This window comes from Saccopteryx bilineata, chromosome 5, assembly GCF_036850765.1.
Source record: "Saccopteryx bilineata isolate mSacBil1 chromosome 5, mSacBil1_pri_phased_curated, whole genome shotgun sequence".
Classification (NCBI taxonomy): Eukaryota; Metazoa; Chordata; class Mammalia; order Chiroptera; family Emballonuridae; genus Saccopteryx; species Saccopteryx bilineata.
Genome location: NC_089494.1, coordinates 104986070 through 105003148, shown reverse-complemented (window position 1 = coordinate 105003148; position 17079 = coordinate 104986070). Strand labels below are relative to the sequence as shown.

General features: G+C 42.2%; 1 protein-coding gene across 8 annotated transcripts in view; it reads left to right on the top strand.

Moving 5' to 3' along the window:
• The window catches only part of R3HDM1 (R3H domain containing 1), a 119273-nt gene that overhangs the window by 90308 nt on the left and 11886 nt on the right, over window positions 1-17079 (top strand). For all 8 annotated transcript variants that reach the window (XM_066233270.1, XM_066233266.1, XM_066233264.1 and 5 more), the window contains 2 exons: window positions 9321-9472; window positions 14909-15012. In XM_066233270.1, the coding sequence (XP_066089367.1) occupies window positions 9321-9472; window positions 14909-15012 (256 nt within the window). The remainder of the gene's footprint in view (window positions 1-9320; window positions 9473-14908; window positions 15013-17079) is intronic.

The following is a 17079-nucleotide window of genomic DNA, read 5'->3' as shown; positions in this document are numbered from 1 at the left end:
CATTAAGGAAGAGAAAATCGAATATCATGGATACAAAAGAAAGAGAGGTAACACAGCTAGATGAGGAAAAATCTATGGAGAAAAAATTTAATATATTGGAAACCTTGGAGCTAAATGACAGAGAATTCAAGATAGAAATACTAAAAATCCTCCGAGATATACAAGAAAACACAGAAAGGCAATTTAGGGAGCTCAGAAAACAACTCAATGAACACAAAGAATATATGTCCAAGGAAATTGAAACTATAAAAACAAATCAAACAGAGATGAAAAATTCAATTCACGAGCTGAAAAACGAAATAACAAGCTTAGCTAATAGAACAGGTCAGATAGAAGAGAGGATTAGTGAAATAGAAGACAAGCAACTTGAGGCACAACAGAGAGAAGAAGAAAGAGACTCAAAAATTAAAAAAAAATGAGATAGCCCTACAAGAATTATCTGACTCCATCAAAAAGAATAACATAAGAATAATAGGTATATCAGAGGGAGAAGAGAGAGAAAATGGAATGGAGAACATACTCAAACAAATAATAGATGAGAACTTCCCAAGCCTGTGGAAAGAACTAAAGCCTCAAGTTCAAGAAGCAAACAGAACTCCAAGTTTTCTTAACCCCAACAAACCTACTCCAAGGCATATCATAATGAAATTGACACAAACAGCAAAGAAAAAATTCTCAAGGCAGCCAGGGAAAAGAAGAATACAACATATAAAGGAAGGCCCATTAGATTATCATCAGATTTCTCAGCAGAAACTCTACAAGCTAGAAGAGAGTGGACCCCAATATTTAAAGTCCTGAAAGAGAGGAACTTTCAGCCACGAATACTATACCCATCAAAGCTATCCTTCAAATACGAAGGGGGGTTCTCCAATCAGATACAAAGAACAAAAAAAAACAGAGCCACAAGTAAAAGCTCCAAGAAGAACACAATAAAACCAAATTTAAACTGTGACAACAACAAAAAGAAAGAGGGGGAGAAGATGGAGATTAACAGTAGCAAAGGACGATGGAGTGCAAAAGTACTCACAAAATAGTTCGCTACAATGAACAGGGTAACGACCCTTTTCATTACTGAAAGGGAACCACCATTGAAAAAACCACCACAGAAGCACATGAGATGAGACTCTCTGTGTTTCTTGAACTTGTGTGACTTTTTCCTTCCATCAATTTATGGAAATTTTCAGCCATTTTTCCTTCAGAACCCCTATGATGCAGTTGTTGTTTTTCTTCATGTTGTCACAGAAGTCTCCTAAAGTTTCCTTAGTCTTTTTGAGTCTCTTTTCATTTTGCTGCTCTACTTTTGTGTTCATGTTTATCTTGTCTTCTAAATTGCTAATTTGATCCTCTGCTTCATCCAGCCTACTATTGATTCCTTCTAGTGCAGTCTTCATGTGTGATATTGCAGTTATCATTTCTGACTGATTCTTTTTTATGATTTCAATGTCCTTTTTGATGCTTGCTATCCTTTTATTTAGTTGCTCATTGTGTCCATCCATTCTTGCTCTAAGATCCTTGAGCATCCCCAAAATCATTATTTTAAACCAGGGGTCTCAAACTCGCAGCCCGCGGGCCGGCATGCAGCCCGCCAAACAATTTTGTGTGGCCCGCAGACTAATCCACGGGCTTACTTAATTTTATCCAAAATATTTTGAACTTCGTGGATTAGTCTGCGGGCCGCACAAAATTGTTTGGCGGGCCGCGAGTTTGAGACCCCTGTTTTAAACTCTGCATCTGGTAGTTTGGTTACTTCCATTATATTTAGTTGTTTTTCCAGGGATTTCTCTTGTTGATTCATTTGGATTGCATTTTTTTGTCTACCCATTTCATCTGTGTATTAGGTAGTACTGTCTGACTGAAATTGTTTTGGTGTCTGTATGAGGAAGATGAGCTGGGTCGTACTGCCCTACCAGCCACCTTATTTCCTTTTTCTAGAAATGCACCTTGAGAGTACTATTTTCCTTTCTTATTGTATTGATTATTGCATGCAGTTCATCCTTTCATGGATACGGTTATTCCATCAGCTTGGCTGGCTCTAAGGGTCAACCTTGATCATGTGTGTTACACACTGTGCAATGTCTGTCCTGTTGGGCATATTTATTCTCCACAGTGTCTGGTGCCTGCTAGACTTCTCTTTTGAGCATCCTACTTATGTAGCTAGCCAAGTCTAGGGTTAGTGCTGTCTTCCACACACTAACAGTTGTGTTGGTTCTAAATCTTCTTGAGTTGGTGCCTGCTGTAGTTTATAACCTGCTGTGGGCTACCTGTGTGCAGCTACTGCACTTTTCTCTGTTTGTGTCTGCGTTTTCTGTGCCTGAGTAGTGTTGGAGGGGCCAACCTGTGTATAAGGATCATTTTCCCCCTGCTTACAGATGACAGCAGCTATGTAAAAGCCCCAAGCTACATAAGATTTGCCTCCACTTTTCAGTTGATCCACCTTCTCTTGCAGCTTTCTGGTCTTCCCACAAAGTCTTCTGTAGAAAGACTGTATTATGGGCTCAGACTGGCCTCACCCAACCAACCCCTCTACAGGTTGCAAGTTTGTTGGGTTAGGGCTGTTAAAGTTGGGAATACAAACTTTGTGGGACCCCTACTTCATTGGTCTCTTGATCAGTAGCTCAATACAGACAATGTGGCCCCTACTCCAGAGCCTAATTCCTCAGCCATTGCTGGATACTTAATTTGTGTGTGTGTGTTTCTGAAGTGAGAGACAGACTCCCGCATGCTCCCGACCCCTGTCTACCCAGCAAGCCCACTATGGGGTGATGCTCGGCCCAAGTGGGACATTGCTCTGTTGCAAACGGAGCCATTGTAGCATTTGAGGCAGAGGACATGGAGCCATCCTCACCACCCGAGTCAACTTTGCTCTAGTGGAGCCTTGGCTGCGGGAGGGGAAAAGAGAAACAGAGAGAAAGGCGAAGGGAAAGGTGGAAAAGCAGATGGGCGCTTCTTCTATGTGCCCTAGTCGGGAATCGAACCCAGGACCTCCACACACCGGGCAGATGCTCTACCACTGAGCCAACCAGCCAGGACTGGATACTCAATTTTTGTTTTTCCCTAGCAAGGTGAGCAGCAGGTTCAGATCGAGTGGAGCTTACAGTCCCCTCTGCAGAAGTTATTATACCTGGTGAGACCCTGGCCTCGGGGTGGAATGGAGCTGACTGTGCACCCCCCAAAAAGTGGCTTAAGGCCCTCAGCCAGAGTCAAATAGGCTCATAGGTTCCCACACTTTCAATGTCCATGCTCCAAGCCTCTCTCTATTCCCCCTGTGGAATCTAGCTTAATGCAGCAGGATGTACAGCACTCAAGCTGGCATCCAATGCCCATGAGCCTATCCAATGCCCATGAGCCACTTTGGTGTCTGTATGAGGAAGATGGGCTGGGTCTCCTTGATGGGCTAATCAAGGAGAGCACAACTCACCTCAAGTGGGCCAGGTGTGAGGAGCCCTTCCTTAGGATACCACTCTAGCAGGGGTTGTTAGGTCCTGAACTAATGTTCTCTGCAGCCACTGGATGTACCAGCCCTGGGCCTCCCTGGCAGGAACCTGGCGCATACCAATGGGAGACACTGCCCGTTACAGTCCCGCAGCAACCTTCTTGGATCTACAAGCAATCCAGAGTTTGTGGCTGCCTCTGCTGGGCCCAGGTGCACATGGAAATACCAAGCTTCACACCTAGGCTGGATTTTACCCACTCTGGGCCTGGGGCAATGTCCACTTACAAGGCCAAGTTTGCCCTGGCCAGTTGGCTCAGTGATAGAGCGTCAGCCCAGCGTGTTGAAGTCCCGGGTTTGATTCCGGGCCAGGACACACAGGAGAAGCACCTATCTGCATCTCCACCCTTCCCCCTCTCCTTCCTCTCTGTCTCTCTCTTCCCCTGCCGCAGTCAAGGCTCCATTGGAGCAAAGTTGGCCTGGTTGCTGAGGATGGCTCTATGTCCTCCACTTCAGGCACTAGAGTGGCTCCGGTTGCAATGGAGCAATGCCCCAGATGGGCAGAGCATTACCCCCTAGTGGGCTTGCCAGGTGGATCCTGGGTCGGGCGCATGCGGAGTCTTTCTCTGCCTCCCCACTTTTCACTTCAGAAAAAAAATTAAAATTAAAAAATATTTTAAAAGGCCAAGGTTCCCTGAATCCCACCTCCTACAGCCTCTGTCTGCTGTCTGCTTGTTGGACTCAGCCACTGAATAGATCTCTGATGGAGTCTAGAGCAAGGGTCAGGAACCTTTTTGGCTGGGAGAGCCATGAACGCCACATATTTTAAAATGTAATTCCGTGAGAGCCATACAACAACCCATGTACATTTCACATTATCCAATAAAAATTTGGTGTTGTCCCGGAGGACAGCTGTGATTGGCTCTAGCCACCCGCAACCATGAACATGAGCAGTAGGAAATGAATGGATTGTAATACATGAGAATGTTTTATATTTTTAATGTTATTATTTTTATTAAAGATTTGTCTGCGAGCCAGATTCAGCCATCAAAACAGCCACATCTGGCTCATGAGCCATAGGTTCCCAACCCCTCGTCTAGAGGCTGCAGCAATTCAGGTATTAGGAAGGGTTGGGGGTGTGGCACCGCCCCTTGGCCCCAGGTATCTGTCGGTCTGTCCAGACTTTCATAGACCTCAGTAGGCCTCTGAGACCTAGAGGTGTGTGTTGCCTGCACTCCGGACAGATTTTACTGAGTCTCCTGTTGGGCGGAAGCACCAGTCTTAGACTCCAGAGCATGTGGTGGAAAACTCCTGCCTCAATGCCAGTAAACTGAGTCACTGATGTGCCCCCTGCTTCCTGGCTTCTCGGAACAGCCTAGTTGCTTTGACCGGAGCAGGAAATACTCTTGGGGGTAGAGCAGTTGCTTTTCCCCAGGCTGATGCCACTCAGAGGGTACTGCTCCACCCAAGAAAGGTGGCGACTGCAGTATTAGAGAATGACTCAGCAAAGGGATTGCAGTGGCCATCCCCCACAGTGTCTCTCCCTGAGCCTCCAACTTCACACTCTCCTCATGCAACTCTAGTCGTCAAAGCTCTCCCTCTACTGAAGCCTGTGGGTGGCTGTCAATGAGATGTTTTGCGCAGGCCCTTTAAGACGGAGCTTTTGTCTCCAAGAGCTCAGTCTCTTTCTCACAGACAGAAAGCTGGCTCTTTTCACCACAAAATGCTGTCTGGGTGCCTCTTCCAGGCTCTGAGGCTCTAGGCTGGGGCTCCGGGCCTGAGGCTGAGGACCCACACCTTTCAGAGTGACCCTCCCTGCAGTGAGAGTTCCTTGGAATCCTTAGTAGTCCCCTCTTGCTCCTGGGAGCAGGCAGCCCTTTCCGCTTCTTCACCCTTCCTACCAATCTCGATGAGGCTTCTTCTGTGATCCTTGGTTATAGACTCCTCTTCATTCAGTCCAAAGTTATTTTTTCAAGATGATTGTTCTTAAATTAAATTGTAATCCAATTTGGTCCTAGGAGGTGGCAGTTGGAACATCTCCCTTCTCCATCACCATCTTGGAATCCTCTTCACTTTGTTAATCTTTTTTTTTTTTTTTTTTTTTTTTTTTTTTTTGATTTTTCTGAATCTGGAAATGGGGAGGCAGAGAGACTCCCGGCATGCCCACCAGGGGGCGATGCTCTGCCCATCTGGGGTGTTGTTCTGCCGCAATCAGAGCCATTCTAGCACCTGAGGCAGAGGCACAGAGCCATCCTCAGCACCCGGGCCAACTTTGCTCCAATGGAGCTTCGGCGGCGGGAGGGGAAGAGAGAGACAGAGAGGAAGGAGAGGAGGAGGGGTGGAGAAGCAGATGGGCTCTTCTTCTGTGTGCCCTGGCCGGGAATTGAACCCGGACTCCTGCACACCAGGCCGACACTCTACCACTGAGCCAACCGGCCAGGGCCCACTTTGTTAATCTTAAGAAAAAATATGAAATACTTTGATGCTGACAAATTTTCTCTGGTATTGACTGTGTTTCCAATTATATAAGTACATAATCAAGTGTCTTATTCTATAATTCAGCCCCTTAGAAATTGTCTTTTGAGGAAAGAGTGGAATAGGAAGGAAAATAGAGGGGAAGTATGTATTTGAAATAACGAGATAGAATACAGAGTATAAATCAGTGTTCATAGAGTAAAGGAGATTGTGCAATTGCCCATGCTGGAACTGACTTTTTTTTTTCCACCTTAATCCCAAAAGAAATGGCATATATTAAAAATGACATGGATTTTAAAATAAGAATACCTATTGTTTCATAAGTAAGTTATATTTTTTAGTATAATATGGCACATTTTCAGAAATTTGTTTTACCTCCTTTTATCTTTCTAGAATAACTTACAAGTAGGTTTGTTTTATTAGTTGCATGGTTTTCCATAACTGGGTCTAATGTTAAGGAATCCAGAGATCATTTTTATTCATCTCAACATGGTAAAAACAATGTCGTTTGGAAGATAAATGCATGTGCATTTTAACTAAACATATATAAACAAATTTGTGATACTATATATAGACCAGTAACTGAAGGGATCATGAAGTAAGTGATGAATGGATTAGGGACTTAATTTCTTCTGGGAAATATAAACCTTAAACTATTTCTTAGAAGAAAATTACAGGTATAAATTGGTTAGAAGACATTCTGGGGATAGAGAAGTATGTGAGCAAAGGTGCTAGGATAGTTCATTTAATTCCAGAAAATTGAAATTGAAATTAAAGTATAAAATGTGGAGCCTGACCAGTGGTGGCACAGTGGATAAAGCATTGACCTAGGACGCTACGGTCTCAGGTTCAAAACTTTAAGGTTGGTGGTTTGAGCATAGGGTCACCGGCTTGAGCAGGGAGTCACTGGCTCAGCTTCAGCTACCCACCACCTCTCCCCCGGTCAAGGCAAGTACAAGAAGCAACCAATGAATAATTAAAGTGAAGCTATGAGTTGATGCTGCTCTTCTCTCTCCCTTCCTGTTTCTCTGTCTCAAAAAAGAATAAATGTGCCTAACCTATGGTGGCACAGTGGATAAAGCATAGACCTGGAATGCTGAGGTTGCTGGTTGAAAACCCCGGGCTTGCCTGGTCAAGGCACATATGGGAGTTGATGCTTCCTGCTCTTCCCCCTGTTCTCTCTGTCTCTTTTCTCTCTCTCTCTCTCTCTCTCTCTCTCTCTCTCTCTCTCTCTCTCGGTAAATAAATAAAATAAAATAAAACAATTTTCTTTAAAGAAAAATGAAATGTGAAATTGTCAAGAACTGATGTGTGTGTCTCAACCAAGACTAAAGAGTATGTCTAGCTTTGAAGCCCCTTAATTTCAGAACTAAGGAAAAAAAGACACGTTATGAAATCAGATTTTATATCTTTCTTTTGTCACATTTTCATGCTTTTTATTTCGTATCCTCCATGCATGAGGCTATGTACATGATACTGCCCATCCCCTACTTTCTTCATAGCTAGACATTAGACATTAGAAGCATTACCACACCAGGAACTCTCCCTTGTCCAGGGACCATGGTCATGCTGCCTAGTCCAGTACATTGAGCATCTATAAGATACAATGCCATGGCGCTATGTAAATAAGATTTACCCTTGACCTTTGGTGGCTCACAGTCTAGTACATGAAATACAATTTTTAAATAGAGTACTACCTTGTTAGTGTCTTTAAAAATGGCGCTACGTATTGAAGATGCTTCAGAGCTAAGATAGTTACACAATTTCCTTAGCATACTTTTTTTTTTTTGAGGGAGGGAGGGAGAGAGAGAGAGGGAGAGAGAGAGAGAGAACGGGGGAGGAGCAGGAAGCATCAACTCCCATATGTGCCTTGACCAGGCAAGCCCATGGTTTTGAGCCAGCAACCTTAGTGTTCCAGGTTGATGCTTTATCTGCTGCGCTACCACAGGTCAGGCATTAGCATACTTTTTTAAAAAGATTTTATTTATTGATTTTAGAGAGAGGTGAGAGAGAGAAAAAGCAGGGAGGAGGAGCAAGAAGCAACAACTCATAATAGTTGCTTCTCATATGTGTCTTGACCCGGCAAGCCCTGGGTATTGAACTGGTAACCTCAGCATTCCAGGTCAACACTCTATCTACTGCGCCACCACAAGGCAGGCTGTGGCACACTTTTTTTTAAGCTACAAATTGTTTTCCTATGGTATTTCGTGTAATCCTCACACTGGATGAATGACTGTGAGAAATGTTGCTTTGATGAGCAATGAATAATAACAGCCTCTTTGTACTTCTTCCCACATTTGATAGATGAGCTGAGTGGTGAATTATTATATAAAAATTAAGCCAGAAGAGTCATCCATCCTTAGTAGAGTGTATTGTATCTGTATATTCTCAAGTACTGTCCCTTTTTCTTTCTTGGTACTTCAGTTTTTTTCTTTACCACTAGTTACAGATCTGTTCTATAGCTTAAATCATCTAGATTGAGCTGTGTCATTTTTCCTAAATCTGCCTTGTATATATATTAATTTAGTTCCACTCAGAAGTAATATTCTCAGAATGTTAACACTGCATTGGTGGACAAAAAGACTGAAATACGTTATACAGAGTTGGATACATTAAATCAGTAACTTTCTCTTTGAAGTAATTGAGAGATTACTGTGTATTTTGAAAGGACCAGTTCATTTCAGAAACAGGCTACATAGGCAGGATTTAGAAGTGAATCATTAATTCATGAATCACGGAGGCTGGATATAGAGAACAGTGCAAAGAGGTTAAAGAGCTGAGGCTCTGGAGGTAGAAGGCATGGGTTCAAATCTTGATATACCTATGTACTAGCTATATAACTTTGAGCAAGTTACTTAACTTCAGTTTCCTAAAATGAGGATGATAAAAGTATCTTACTAAGGTTGTTAAGAAGACTTGATGTAATAATACACATAGTATTTAGAACAGATGGTGAACATGATAGTAAATACTCAGAATTGTTCACTTTCATTGTCACCATTGTTACTAATATTGCTGTTATTGCTACTATTATTACTATCATCATCATCATCAGATTTCATTTGTAAATTAAGAACCCATTATGCCTATGTGGATTCTATTTTAGAAATTAGAGAACTGAAATACCGAATTGAAGAATATTATGTTCATGTGGGTTTTATGTAAATAATATAGAAAGCAAAGAATTGAAAGAGCCACTGTTCACCAAATGCCTCTTCTTTTAGATACTGTGTTTTCTAAAGAACTAAAGCAGTAGTGTTACTGCTGACTCTCAGGACATCCCATTGGTAGTTCTAACTTATTCCTAACCGGTCATACTTGAAAAGTTTTTGAAGGCTAGAGACATTAACATTTTTGCAAGATTTTGGATAATATTTTCCAATATTTTCTCTTTAAATTGTTTTTCAAATTTTAGGTTTCACTGCCTCAAGGTTCTCAAGGAATTGCCCACCAGACTTATCAGCAGCCTGTTATTTTCCCTAATCAATCGAATCAAGGATCTGTGCCCACAACAGGAATTCCAGTTTACTATAGTGTCATTCCACCTGGCCAACAAAATAACTTAAGGTGAGTATGACTAAGAAACCTTAATTTTGCCTGACCAGTTGGTGGCACAGTGGATAGAGCGTAGGACTAGGATGCAGAAGTTCCCAGGTTCAAGACCCTGAGGTCGCCAGCTTCAGCGCAGGCTTATCTGGCTTGAGCAAAAAGCTCACCAGCTTGGACCCAAGGTCACTGGCTTGAGCAAGGGGTTACTCGGTCTGCTGAAGGCCTGCGGTCAAGGCACACATGAGAAAGCAATCAATGAACAACTAAGGTGTCGCAATGAAAAACTGATGATTGATGCTTCTCATCTCTCTTCGTTCCTGTCTATCCCTCTCTCTGACTCTCTCTCTGTCCCTGTTAAAAAAAGAAAAAAGAAAAGAAACCTTAATCCTATAGCTTCTCATTTTTAAATCGGATTTTGCTCTGTTGCTAATTTTAAAGTTGTTTCAGGGGCATTACCTGAGGTCATTCTCTAAGGTAGAAGAGAAAAACTGTGATAAAATCTATTTTTCTAATATTCTTTTAACAAAGTTCATGTAAGCAAAGCATTCCATTTATAAACCAAAAAGTAAAATTTTGCCTTAAGTCTAGTCTTCTGCCAAGTGGTTCAGTTGCTTTCTCCCTTCCTCTATCTCTCAAAAGAACAAACAAACAAGTTTGTCTCCTTTTATTTACCCAAGTGGAATAAAATAGTTGGCCATAGAACTTGGAGTTTTTAGAGCATTTGTTGGTTAATGTTTAAGGATTTTGTCAGTTTGGGGAGAATATATTTCCTTTATATAACAGCAGCAAACGACCATGCTGAACTTCTCCAGGCTCTGGGGAGCTGATTTTTTTATCAGTAAGGGAAGGGAGGTATATAAGAGCAAATGTATAATAGTAAGTCTATATTAAAGCAAGTCGTGAAGTATTACATTAGCTTCTTCAATTTGGAAGAGCAAAAGCTTGTCTGATAAGCCTAATGTGTAAAATAGTAATCTTCATTTGAATTGAGCACCTTTAGTTTGTTGTTCAGAGTGTATTATAATCCTTCATTTATTCTTATAACATCCCTGTAAGGTTGCCAGAGGGAGCTTCAATGCTCTTAATAAGAAGGGGTCTTTATTTATAATTGCTGATAAGAGGTTGTTGCCAGCTTACGGTTACAAATGGTATTTAGGCATGAAGAGGGGATTGACATACTTGCTTCATTGAACCTGCTTGGGAAATGGGGGCTTGGCTCTCGTTTTATGTATCATAAGAAACAGTCACGCGAGCGCGCGCACACACACGGAATTCACATGGTTCTATGACTGCTGCAGTTCTTCCAACTCCAAGCCCATGCTTTTTAAACAGCAAGTTGTTTTTGAATCTCATAGGCAACTCTGGAGTTTTATGTTGTAGTAATTCTCAGCTCTTTGGAAGTAGAGCTTCAACACAATAAAAATAGAAATGTTTATTGTCTTAAATTTTCCATTTGTTGTGTGAGTTTAAGTTACATAAATAGGGAGAAAATACTCTCAATCTGAGCCTCTTTTTCTAATTTATGTAAGTTTGGGGTCTATAATACCAATTCAGTTTCTGAATTGTCAACTATTGGTAGAATTCTGTGCTAAAGCAGGTGAAATGGATATGCAAAAATTGCTGAATTACCTGCTTTTTGAGCCAAACTGTAACTTTTCATTTATCTGAAAGGAAGTTACCAAAGTATTCATTCCTTTGTATTGTAGGGCATAAGCTGAGAGAAATAGATATTTCTAAATGCAGAGACCACAAGGCTCCTGTTTTAATGTTACTTCTGTAGGCCTAAATGCAGGGTAAGGACTTTCATGAAGGAAGGAGATCAAACCTATAAGAATCTGTATAATGTGTTTGTTGTATACTGCTCACAAAAATTAGGGGATATTTTTTATTATATCTTCATGTGAAGCAATAAAATACCCCCTAATTTTTGTGAGCAGTATATTTATTAATCTCTTGAAACAAAAAATATCTCTACTTGACTTTTGAGGGACCTGGCTCTAAAAGTATATGTGGAGGTGAGAAAGCACAATTCTGCACCCTTTCAACTTCAGCCTTATTTTAAGCTTGAGGGCAGAATCCAAAAGCTGTCAAGTAGATGCTGATGACTGGACTTTGGAATGAAACATACTGTATATACTTTTAGTCCCGGGTCCTGCTTTTCCAAGGAAAATAAAATTTTGAGACCTATCTTTAGCCTGAGGAATAGCTTGGAAGCACATCAATTTAAAGATAAGTGACCCTAACCAGGCAGTGGCTCAGTAGATAGAGCATTGACCTGGGATGCATAGGACCCAGGTTCGAAACCCCAAGATCGCCAGCTTGAGCGCAGGCTCACCAGCTTGAATGTAGGGTTGCTGGCTTGAGCATGGGATCATAGACAAGACCCCATGGTCACTGGCTTGAGCCTAGGGTCACTGGCTCAGTAGGAGGCCCCCAGGCACGGCACATATGAGAAAGTAATCAATGAGCAACCAAGATGCCACAACTATGAGTTGATGCTTCTCATCTCTCTCCCTTCCTGTCTGTCCTTGTCTATCTCTCTCTCTCTTGCTAAAAAAAGACTTGGAGGGTGAACACACAATACAATGTACAGAGATGTTTGTAGAATTGGGCACCTGAAACCTGTATTATTTTATTACCAGTGAAACAAAGTTCATCCCAATAAATTTAGTTTAAAAAAAAGATTTCTGATCACTTGAGAATTCTCATAAAGAATTAATATATAATATTGCCTGACTAGGCGGATGCGCAGTGGATAGAACATCAACCTGGGATGCTGAAGACCCAGGTTCAAAACCCTGAGCTCACCAGCTTGAGTGCAGTGTTGCTGGCTTGAGCCCAAAGGTCACTGGCTTGCACAAGGGGTCACTGGTTGAGCTGATGCCCCCAGTCAAGGCATGTATGAGAAAGCAATCAGTGAATTACTAAAGTGCCACAACTACGAGTTGATGCTTCTCGTCTCTCTCCCTTTCTGCCGTTCTCTCTCTCTCACACACACACAAAAGGAAAAAAGAAATTAATAGTATCTCTGCCTGACAGTGAATAGGACATCAACCTAGAGTGTGGAAGTCACTGGTTCAAAACCCAGGCTTGCCCTGTCAAGGCACACATGAGAATCCATCAGTGAGTAATTAAAGTGAAGCAACTATGAGTTGATGCTTCTCGCCCTGCCTCTAAAGTCAACAAATAAAATATTTTTAAAAAGAAAGGATTAATAGCATCTTCCTATGATCTGAAACTATTTTCTTGAAAAAATTTACTGAAAAGGGAAAACTTTTAAAACTAATTAAGACGTTACGTATTAGACTTAGACTCAGACTCACTGTTAACAAATACAGCAATAACTTAGTAGTCTTACATTAACAGCCTTTTTTGTTTCTATCACTATGTAGTTAGAATATGTCAGAATCATGTCCTATTGTTTCCTTTATTATTAGATAGTACATTTTTTTGCCATGAAATATTTTTTAGAATCTCATCATTGTCAAACTGTATATTCTCTTTTCTAAAATACAGCTTAGGGTAGTGAGATCCAAATAAATTACCTTTTTATTTTATAAAGTTAGTGAATTATTTTTTTAAATTATTTGAACAATACTAAAGGTATATTTAGAATAAGTGGTAAAAGAGTAAGAGCAATGGAATTAGTTGTTTTTTCCCGGTTTTAAAAGACTGGTATTGGCCCTGGCCGGTTGGCTCAGCAGTAGAGTGCCAGCCCAGCATGTGAAAGTCCCAAGTGCGATTCTCGGCCAGGGCACACGGGAGAAGCGCCCATCTGCTTCTCCCCTCTTCCTCTTCTCCTTTCTCTCTCTCTCTCTCTCTCCCTCCCCCTCCCTCAGCCAAGGCTCTATGGGAGCAAAGTGGGCCGGGACACTGAGGATGGCTCCTTGGCCTCCACCTCAGGCGCTAAAAAATGATTCAGTTTGCAACAGAGCAACGGCCCAGATGGGCAGAGCATCGCCCCCTAGTGGGCATGCCGGGTCGATCCCAGTTGGGCCATGTGGGAGTCTGCCTGCCTCCCTGCTTCTCACTTCAGAAAAATACAAAATAAAAATAAAATAAAAGATTGGTATTGGCTGATCAGGGGATGACGCCGTAGATAAAGTGTCGTCAGACTGGGATGCGGAAGACCTGAGTTCAGGGCCCTAAGAGAGCCGACTTGAGTGCAGGTTCATTCAGCTTGAGTGCAGGCTCACCAGCTTGAATGTAGCATTGCTGGCTTGAGCATGGGACTATAGATATGACCCCATGATCACTGGCTTGAGCAAGGGGTCACTCGGTCTGCTGTGGCATGCCCCCCACTCCCCGTCAAGGCACACATGGGAAAGCAATCATTGAAGGTGACTAAGGAGCCGCAACAAAGAATTGATGCTTCTCATTCCTCTCCCTTCCTGTCTATCCTTATCTGTCTCTTTCTCTGTCTCTCTCTGTCTCTTTCACACACACAAAAAAAGATTGATACTGGGTCCTGGCCATGTAGCTCAATTGGCTGGAGCACTATCTTGACAACACCAAAGTTGCCAGCTCTGTATCCAGTCAGGGCACATAGAAGAATCAACCAAGGAGCCTGACCAGGCAGTGGGTGGTGCATTGGATAGAGCGTCAACCTGAGACACTGAGGACCCAGGTTCAAAACCTCGAGGTCACTGGCTTAAGCCCAAAGGTCACCATCTTGAATCCCAAGGTCACTGGCTTGATCAAAGGACTGGCTCAGCTGGGCCCCCCTTCCAATCAAGGCATGTAAGAGAAAGCAATGAACAACTGAAGTGATGCAACTACGAATTGACACTTCTCATCTCTCTCCTTTTGTGTCTTTCCTTTTCTCTTTCTCTTCTTTGCATGTGCACAAAAACAAAACAAAATTAAGTTTAAAACACAAGAATCAACCAAAGAATACACAAGTGGAACAACAAATTGGGTGTTCTTCATCCCTCCCTTTTCCCCTTCTTCTTTTTTCCTTCCTCTCTAAAATTAGTAAAAAATAAAAATTATTTAAAAAAACAATTTGGCAGCCCTAGCCAGATGGCTCAGTGGATAGGGCCTCATCCCTGTGCACCAAAGGCACCAGTTCATTCTCTAGTCGGCATGGACAGGAGGCACCCGGGGAGTGCACAGCTAGGTGGAACTACTGAATGGAATAGGTTGATGCTTCCTCTCCCTCGCCCTCCCCTTCCTTCTCTCTCTACCCCTTCTTCTCTTCTTTCCTTCTCTCCTCTCTCTTTCTCTGTCAATGGAAAATAATTTTTTTAAAGATTGATATTATTGCCATAAACATAATTATTCAAAAGATTATTTATAATGCACAAGACAGATTTGACTTTTACTGCTAATCAATTTGAATAATAGTTTAATTTAAACAAATTTTCAGGACTCTTCATCCAAAGTACCTTCACAGTCATCTCCATCTAATTGTGCTGTGATTTTTGTGTTTATTTGATCCCCCTTCCCCCCCAGCTCATCAGTAAGTTACTTACAGCATCCAGGATCAGAACAAGTACAGTTTCCTCGAACTACTTCACCATGCAATTCCCAACAGCTTCAGAGCCACCAGTGTACAGGTATGGATAGATAATTGAACAAAAGGGTAATGGTTTTGCCTGACCAAGTGGTTGCGCAGTGGATAGAGCTTCGGACTGAGATGCTGAAGGACCCAGGTTCGAGACCCCAAGGTCGCCAGCTTGAGCACGGGCTCATCTGGTTTGAGCAAAGCCCACCAGCTTGGACCCAAGGTCGCTGGCTCGAGCAAGGGGTTCCTCGGTCTGCTGAAGGCCCGTGGTCAAGGCACATATGAGAAAGCAATCAATGAACAACTAAGGTGTCGCAACGAAAAATTAATGATTGATGCTTCTCATCTCTCTCCGTTCCTGTCTGTCTGTCCCTATCTGTCACTCTCTCTGACTCTCTCTGTCTCTGTAAAAATAAAAGGGGGGGGGTGTATTGGGTTTTACATTTGAGATAATTAAATTAAGTTCCTTAGGCATTTCTAGATAAACATTTTCAGCCTGTTAGGTGCAGAGATATACAGGATATTCAGGGTACCATGCAAAAGTAGTGCTGGCAGGTTCAGTCGACTTCCTTTTCTGCTGCTGCCACCACTGTGCTGCCATCCTGTTTTCCTCCTCTGGTTCCTTCTCCCTGCCTCAGAAACATGATGTTCTCTAGGATCCTGTCCTAGTTACTCTCTCATTACTTACTCTAAGGTCTTCCAAAGTCATCCAACCACCTTCTAGGCTTCAACTATTGCTTTCTGCCAACGCCTTCCAAATTTTATTTTTGCTAAGACCATATTGCCAGCTGTCTACTAGGCACTCCTACCCAGATGTGTTGAATGCACTTTAGATTTACTGTTTCTGCCTGACCAGGCGGTGGCACAGTGGATAGAGCGTCGGACTGGGATGTGGAGGACTCAAGTGTGAAACCCCAAGGTCGCTGGATTGGGCCCCAGGTCACTGGCTTGAGCAAGGGGTCACTAGCTCTGCTGTAGCCCCCTGGTCAATGCACATATAAGAAAGCAATCAGTGAACAACTATGGAGCTGCAACAAAGAATTAATGCTTCTCATCTCTCTCCCTTCCTGTTTGTCCCTCTCTTGAACTCTGTCCAAAAAATATATATATTTTAAAAAATATTTATTATTTCTTCCCCTTCCTGCATTCCTTACCTCACCTATCTAGAAAAAAAATGAAATTCAAAATCATAATTAACTCTTTCTATTCTCCTCTTTCACGTTCATGCCATCACCATTTTCTCAGATCTGTTACCTTCTTTCCTTACCTGCTGCGGCTACTTTCGGTCAGTTCTTTTCATGTCTTATTTGCCAGTAATCTCAAGTGTTTTGTTTATTTCCTGTTTCCTCTATGCCCAGCTTTTTTCCTCCCCAGTGCACAAGCACATACACAGACAGCTCAAAAAATATTGTCCTGAAACAGAAGTCTCTCTGCATGTCCTTCCCTTGAGTAAAAAGTTTGCATTCTCTGGCTGGATAGCTTCCCTGGTTAGAGTATCAACCCAAACTGCAGAGGTTGCCAGTTCAATCCCTGGTTGGGGCACATACAAGAACAGATCAATGTCCCTATCTCTTTCCCCCTCTCCCCCTCTCCTCTCCTTCACCTCTCCCTTTTATTTTTCTCCTAAATCAATGAAATTAAAAGAAAATTTGCATGGATTCTCTATCTGAACTCGACCAAGTGTGCCTCTTGTTTATACTTAGGTGCTCAATTCACACAGAACTTTGTTTCCTGAATATACTGTTCTTTTTTTTTTTTTGCCAAAGTTTTGTATCTATTTTTCCTCTGTCTTCAATGCCTATCTGCTATCTGCCATGCTCTGTTTGCCAAAGTCCTGTTCATCCTTAAATTTTGACTCAAAACTTGCCTCTTCTACAAAGGCTTCTTTCTTAGTCCTTAAAATAGTTTGTTGCTTCTTTTTCTCTGCTTCCCTAGTGTCTCAAACAATCTTTACCATGACACCATATATTATTGTAATGCTTTATTGACACATAGTCTGTGAGAAACAGAAACAATAAATGATTCTTAAATGAAAAACTAGTGGCTGCCTCCTACATGGGCTGCCGTAGCAGAGAACTTGGAGCGTCCTTAGCAGTCAGCCCCTCTGCGGTGCCCAGCC